Genomic DNA, 8008 nt, shown 5'->3' with positions numbered 1-8008 from the left:
TTTATCCTGAGACTATGGCCCTAGTTCTACAGTCACCAACCAGAGGTAATGGACCTTAAGCTTCTACCTGTCAGGCTCATTCTGAGTTATTATGTAAGATGGTCACCAACAAATCCAAATTGAAATTCTGGGGAATCCTTTTTACCCAGAAAGTTGTTTAAATGCAGAACTCACTACCACACAACACACGAGGTACATTTAAGGGGATGCTGGTTAAACCTGACACTGAAACTAATTATGATTATGTTGGAATGAAGATGGTTGGGAAGATGCTTGCCTGGAGCATGATGGATCATTTGGGATGAAAGGACTTTCTCACTGCCTGGGATTCCATGTAACTCAAAGAAAGATCTAGAACAACCTAAGTCCCACTGTAATACCTCACAGCACCAAGGTCCTGGGTTTGATTCCACACTCGGTCGACTGTCTGTGAGGTGTTTGCACATTTTCCCTGTCTCTGTGTGGGATTCCTCCGGATATTCCGGTTTCCTCCCACTATCCAAGGATGTGCCGTTCAGGTGGATTGTTCATGCTAAATTGACCAGAGTGTTCAGGAATGTGTAGGTTAGGTGGATTTGCCATGGGAAATGCAGGGTCACAGGGGTTGGGTTAAGGGTACATCTGGATGGGATGATCTTGGAGGAACAGTGTGGACTCAATGGGCTGAATGGGCTGTTTCCGCACTGCAGTTATTCTATGATCCCTGAAACATTATTTCTGCCTGATCATTGCTAACTCCTTTCTGAATATAAACACAGGAACCTCCAACACAGCCCGATTCTAGTCTGGACTCAGTGAAAAGGAAACTTCCTAAGACACAGCTTCCCAGATCTGAGAGTGAGGCAGCACCTGATCAAAATGAAACAATCTCCAAATCTCCAGCCACAGCTGATGAGGTCAACCGTGAAGAGACTGAGCAACAGGAAGGGGTCAGTGAAGTGTTTGAGAGGGTTTGAGGGTTACGATGGGTGTACTGTCAATTTGAAGCATAAACAGCACAATTGGGTTTCCTTGTGCATAGGCTGGGATCCTGAAGGTTTCCCTCTTTTGGGGATGGGTAATTTATTCAGGATGTCTGAATCTACTGCCTGAGTAATTAAGCAATGTCATGGACACCAGCATGAATTAGAGACGGTAAACTAAAAGCTGGGACATCTGGGGCCTTCCAGAAATGGACACACATGAGATGGCATCTGATCTGTGCCAGTCTCTGGCAAATTACTCAGTCAGCGCCCTGTATTTGTGCTGCCTCATCACTATTGCTTCATCACAGGGTGACGTCCTTCCTTCCATTGTTTCTGTTTTATTCAGTTTTTGCAGAATTCCCCTTGATCTTTTCACTGAACTTCAGCTTCATCGTTTCCATCCCATCCAAAGATGTTCAAGAAATGTAATTTCCTAGCTGTAAATAACTATATTTACCAACAGCAGCAGGAACCTCCATTTACACAGAACCCTAAACAGAATGAAATGTCCCAAGATGTGTCACTGGAACCTTACAAATCAAACTGAGACATTGAACTGCAGACTGTATTAGATATTGAGCCAGATGACCACAAGTTTGATCAATGGGATGGGCTTTTTAGGAATGTCTTAACTGAGAAAAACAAGGTGGAGAGGCCGAGAGAAGAACTTCCAGAGGTTCAAACGGAGGCAACTGAACACTGAGCCTTCGAGGGGAGACCAACAAATGCTGGTGGTGCACGAGAGCCTAGTATTGGATGAGTACAGATATCTCCGAGGATTGTGGGGCTGGGGAAGATAACATAGTTACAAAGGGGCATTTAAGACTCTCGATGTGTTTGACAAGGGGATTCAAGATGTTAAAAATCAAGTTGTTGCTTGACCCAGAGTCAGTGGAGATCAGGGTGAACATCGGGGTAAGTTAGGGAATGGTACTTAGCGCGAGATAAGGCACAAGCAGCAGAGTTTTGAACAGCCTCACGTTTACGGAGGGTAGAATGTGGGAGGCCCAGCCTGGACAGTGCTGGAATAATTGAGCCGAGAAGGAACAAAGGCACTGATGGGTGTTTTAGCAGCAGATGCGCTGGGACAAGGGCAAATAACCAGTTTTAGTGATGGTGTGGATACAAGGCTGGGCAGCTCATCCCACAGTCAAATATGACACAAAGGTTTCAAACGGACTGGTTGCCAGGTAAAGGGATGGACTGAGTTGTTAGGGAACAAATGGGGCTGGGACTGCAAACAGCAGCTTCAACCTTCCCAATCTTTGATTGGAAGACAATTTTGCTCATCCGTTTGGGATATCCAATAAACAGTCTGATAATTTAGCAACAACAGAGGAGTCAAAAAAGTCAAAAAATCTCCTGACTTCTTGGATAAAAGCCACAAGTCACAGCATCTGCTGGAAGGAAGGCAGGTAGAAATCAAATTACTTTTTTCAGGCTTTAATTTGTTTTCTTTCCAGAAAAACAGTCAGAGGAATTTTGATGGCTTCTAAAAAATCATTCACATCCACAAGTTTTTCGGTTACATATTTGGTAGCAGGCAGATTGTCCTTTGTCAGTGACAATTGATCACCATTGCTGGCAGGTGGAACTAGACTGGGTTGGGATATCTGGTCGGCATGGACGGGTTGGACTGAAGGGTCTGTTTTTGAGCTGTACATCTCTATGACTCAATGACTCTATTCCACAGACCAATCAACTACTTGTTGCCAGCTGACTCTCATATCGTTCACTATCCCTGGATCTATTACAGCTGGAGTGAACCTCCCCTTAACTACTTGAACAAACAGCAGTGTAAACAGCACTTACAATGAGTGTTAGTAGGCTGTTTTTAAAAAGTACCACAAACGCTTCTAAAATCTTTGTTTTCTTTTGAAATAGTCATAGAGTCATAGAGATGTACAGCACAGAAATAGACCGTTCAGTCCGACTCATCCATACTGACCAGATATCCTAAATTAATCTCGTCCCATTTGCCAGGACCTGGCCCATATTCCTCTAAACCCATCCTATTCATAATTCCATCCAGGTTTCCATTAAATGTTGTAATTGAACCAGCCTCCACCACATTCCCTGGGAGCTCATTCCATACACATACCACCCTCTGCGCGTTGTCCCTCTCATCCTAAACCTATGCCCTCTCGTTCTGGACTCTCCCATCCCATGGAAAATACCTTGTCTATTTACCATATCCATGCCCCTCATGACTTTATAAAACTCTACAAAGTCACCCTCAGCCTCCGATGCTCCAGAGAAAACAGCCCTAGCATATTCAGCCTCTCCCTACAGCTCAAACCCTTCAACTCTGGCAACGTCCATGTAAATCTTCTCTGAACCCTTTCATGTTTCACAACATCTTTCTTGAAGGAAGGAGACCGGAATTGGATGCAATATTCCAAAAGTGTCCTAACCAATGTCCTGTACAGCTGCAACATAACCTCCCAACTCCTATAGTCAATGCTCTGACCAATAAAGGAAAGCATACCAAATGCCTTCTTCGCTATCCTAACAACCAGCAACTCTACTTTCAAGGAACTATGAACTTGCACTCCAAGGTCTCTTTTTTTCAGCAACGCACCCCAGGACCTTACCATTAAGTGTATAAGTCCTGCCCTGATCTGCCTTTCCAAAATGCAGCGCCTCACATTTATTTACATTAACCTCCATCTGCCACTCCTCAGCCCATTGGCCCATTTGATCAAGATTCCGTTGTCATTGGAGGTAACCTTCTTTGCTGTCCACTACATCTCCAATTTTGATGTCATCTGCAAACTTACTAACCATACCTCCTACGTTCACATCCAAGTCATTTATATAAATGATGAAAAGCAATGGACCCAGTACTGATCCTTGTGGCACACCACTGGTCACAGGCCTCCAGTCTGAAAAGCAAGCCTGCACCACCACCCTCTGTCCCTTTTCCCATTTCAATTAAAAATACTGAAAAATAAAGGAATACAGTCTTTACCATTTCAGTGGGTTGGGAGAGAGTGGTGGTGTGGGGGGTAACTGGAATCAGACCTGTCAACCCCAGCAAGAGCTAACTTGCAGCCACTGGGGCTACCTGGAACACTCCAGTCCACCATTTCAAGGCTCATTCCAGTGTTCTGGTTTTAAAAAGCAGCAAAGCCAAAAGAAATCCTCACTCCCTCACTACACAATTTCTCACCTCCCCCCACACTCCCGATACATGATCCATGCCAACTTAGAGCTCTATACCCACCTTGATGCCAATTAAGAACCAACCCATGAACCTTCCACTCACCTTCACAGCTTCTTATAGCCCCAATGGCAGCTTAGCTTCATTTTATGCGAACTCATTGACCACCCCACTCGCTGGGAACATCTCATGAGGAGCCCTCCCTTCCCATGGTGAGATGAAATTAAATCAAGTTCTCCAGACTACACTCGATTAAACATGATACACTTATTGAGAAAATCCCATTGGGTACTTTTAAGCCACTTAAACCTTTTTAAAATCAAACATTTGTATTTCTTGTCCCACATCGAAAGCAACTATACCCTTATAGCCTCTCTGAAGTTGTTAACTTAAAGGCACCCAATAGTGAGAGTTAGACGTTGTTGATGCTTTCGGGAAGAAGTAATACTGTAATGATAGCAACCAAGTTTATGTCAAATAACATCTACTGAAGCATCAAGCCACGATTTTTTTACAACTGCAGGCTGACTTTTTGTTTCAATATTTAAAGTGCTGCAGCTTAACATGACTTGACAATTCCACAGAGCTCATCCACTTTATGTATCTTCATGTCTAATCTAAATAATACCAACAGGAGACATGGACTCCTCAAAAGGGTTGCCTGGCCGTCTCCAAAAGAGGTAACAGAACATCTCCAAAAGGATACCTTACCACTCCACAGAACTTTGCTAGGCTCAGACACTTTCCTCAATGGCACAAAATCCCATGTTTCTGGCGTGGTTCTGAAACCTCAATGGCCAGAGTTGCTTGTGGTTGAAGGCGGTCACTTTTTTGAATGTGCTGCCGTCTGCCTGAAGAGTGGCCGTGTGGAAAATGTCCCCACCCACTGCCCACTGGCCAGTGAGATGGTCGGTGCCAGGTTCAAGCATGGCATTTTCAGATTCTGGCAGCTGGTGCAGTTCTGGCTGTCACATCGAACCTTTCAAAAGCTTAATCTCTTGTATCCAGGGATATTTAATTCCCAATTGTGCTTGCTGTTTTTTGGACCAGGCCTCTCTTTTTAACCGAAAATGACGTTCCCATGTGACTGCCATCGATCGTATTTACCACACTCCATGGATTCATACACATGGAAGCCGAATTTATCCCATACTGAATTGTCTTCTTTTTGTGTTGTCAATTCATCACATATCTCTTTGCTCCCCTCCAATGTTGTCCCTGGATTCCTTTCTCCTGCACACTTAATTTAAACCTTCCCCTTAGTACGAGCAAGCCCCCCTGCAAAAATAGAGACTGACTAAGTAGGGTGGCACGGTGTGGCTCAATGGTTAGCACTGCTGCCTCACAGCACCAGGGACCTGGGTTTAATTCCACCCTTGGTCAACTGTCTGTGTGAAGTCTGTGTGGGTTTCCTCTGGGTGCTCTGGTTTCCTCCCATGAGGAAGTCCAAAACTGTGTAGGGTAGATGGATTGGCCATGCTCAGTTGTCCATAATGTGCAGGCTAGTTGGATTAGCCATGGCAACACACGAATAAGGTTGTGGGGTGGGGGTGGGGGTTAGTCTGGGTGGGATGCTCTTTGGAGGGTCAGTGTGGACTCAATGGGCCAAATAGACTGCTTCTGCACTATTGGGATTCTAGAAACTGCCCTTTTTATTTTTAAACAGAGGCAAACTCACAGACTGAAAAAACCCTCTGCAGTTGTGGCCTGTCCCTCAGAAAGTCCCTTCTAATGCTGGTATCACTGATGATTCCACGTGAATCTCCCTCTAGTGGCTCATGTTTGAGTGCTTGATACTGGTCATCACTACAACTATTGTGTCCAATTTTTAATGGATAGTTTGATTTTCAGGATGGTTGGAAGGCACTGCTGGAGTCCGATAGTAATCCACAAATATCGGAAGCTGGAGCGTCTGGAAAAGTATCTGATACTTCGAGTGATCAAGCTGCAACCAAGGTTCTTGGACAGGCTCCTGAGGGTGAAGACATTTTTGAAATGATGGTTTCCTTGGCATTGAATGAACTGGAGATGGAAGCAAGTGATACTGAAGAGCAGGTGAGATGAAGGATTTATAAAAACAGAAATGTTGTTCAGGCATTGATTGTCTAATTGTTTCCAATTAGTTTATTGCTGACAGAAACAACACACTGTTGAAGGTTTTCATTGTGCAGTCACTGAGGCAGACACAAGAATGACAAACTTCAAAGTGAGCAACAATTTATACTTGCTTACTGTGGACAGGGCAAGGGACATACTGTTAGATAGAATCAGCCAGTTGATGTGATGTATAGATTTTGCACTGCACTGACAATGAAATCTTAAACCTCTTTACCCATTGGTGCAGGAGGCAGAGTGTCATTTTGGCTTGACATGAGCATTCCTGTCTTGCCTTGTCCTTTTTTTGCTCTTTGTCCCCTCCGTCAGAGATACCAGTCTCATCACTTTAGTCTTGCTTTGCCATTTAGCAGGGGCACAAAGTTTGTCACGGTTATCAGCAAGCCGCAGTCAGATCAGGGCGGGCAGTCTTCACTCGGGGCTCCCAGCACCATGAAGAAAATGTGTCTGTGCAGGCTTGGAGGGCTGAAGGGCCTGTTCCTGTGCTGTTTTGTTCTTTGTTCAAAGTAAAAGGGCTGCCTCTGACTCCAGCTTGGGGCCTGCTCAGTCCAGTCAGAGCCAAGGTTGGTTGGTTGTCTCCAAGTAACAATGAGCAGCTAAATGTAAGGCGGCCAATCAGCCATCTTGATTCTTTCTGCCAAATTGGAGGTTGTTTTCCTTCTGGGGTGAGAGGGAGGCAGGTGTTAAGGGAGATGAGTGTGGGTGGCACCACCATTACTGTCGGCACAGGTAGGGAAGCAGCAGAGTGGGCAGACAGGATTCATGGTGTCAGGGGTTTGGGTGGGAAGACAATGAGTGAGGCAAGACATTATGGACAATAATGCCAGTGATAGAGACATGAAACTTGGTGGGAGCTGAGAACAGTGCCAGGGAGAGTGTCAGTGTGAGGTAACAGAGAGAGGGTGGTGACACTTACATTTGTGGAGTCTAGAAGGACATTGATCTTCTTCTGCCAGAGCTGGTTATTGCTTCAGGCAACTCCGACTGCTCACACCCAGGTGGCAACCTCGGAGCAGGCTGGCATAGCCTAGTGTCATGGCCTCCACTGCTGGCCCTGGGGGAGAAGGATATCCTGCCGCTGCACCAGCCCATCCAGCAGGATCTCCAAGTCACTGCCCACACAGCGAGTTGCCTGTCCACTATGTCTACAGCGAAAGTCAGGAACCATGCAGCCCAACTCCATACTGATGGTGCTCGGCTGGGTGCATTACCAGCTTTTAACCCTGGTGCAGATGCTGATGAATTCTGGGACATCCGCTGTGTGGCAGGTTGCCCTTCGCACTCCCCCCAACCTGAACCCCAAACACCGCTAACCCTGAGATACAGGTTGCCCTCCCCACCAGCACCAACACTCATGGCAGTGTTACCCACATTCATTTCCCTTCATACCTGCCTCCCTCTCTTTCCAGAACAAAAACAACCCCCAGGAAGAGTCTAGATGGGTGATAGTTGCCTTACATTTGGCTCCTCATTCGTATTTGGAGGTTGCTTTGGGGATGGTGTGTGCCAAAGTCGTCTCAGTGGTGAGGGATGTCATGGTGACATAGGTTGTTAATGAGGTGCATTTGGCAAAATAGGGTCCGAAAATTCACCAAGTCCTGTGGTGAAAAATCCTCAAAAAAAAACCTCAACTGCCTCAGCCAAATGAACCTTACAAATCAATACATCTAGTCCACTGTTACATGTGATTTTGTAACTGGACATCTCAAGCCACAAGATTGTGTAAAGTATTACACGAACAACTGAGAACAACTCGGGCTCTCAC

The 8008-nt window shown here is 45.5% G+C and overlaps 1 protein-coding gene across 1 annotated transcript in view; it reads left to right on the top strand.

Annotated features, from left to right (window-relative positions):
- LOC132817660 (uncharacterized) overlaps positions 1–8008 on the top strand; it is a 37456-nt gene that overhangs the window by 28510 nt on the left and 938 nt on the right. Inside the window, exons 6-7 of the mRNA XM_060828160.1 lie at positions 759–929; positions 5980–6183. Coding sequence (XP_060684143.1) covers positions 759–929; positions 5980–6183 — 375 coding nt within the window. The remainder of the gene's footprint in view (positions 1–758; positions 930–5979; positions 6184–8008) is intronic.

Source organism: Hemiscyllium ocellatum, chromosome 7, assembly GCF_020745735.1.
Source record: "Hemiscyllium ocellatum isolate sHemOce1 chromosome 7, sHemOce1.pat.X.cur, whole genome shotgun sequence".
Lineage (NCBI taxonomy): Eukaryota > Metazoa > Chordata > Chondrichthyes > Orectolobiformes > Hemiscylliidae > Hemiscyllium > Hemiscyllium ocellatum.
The sequence above is the reverse complement of the archived record's forward strand: the minus strand, read 5'-3'. Positions and strand labels throughout refer to the sequence as shown.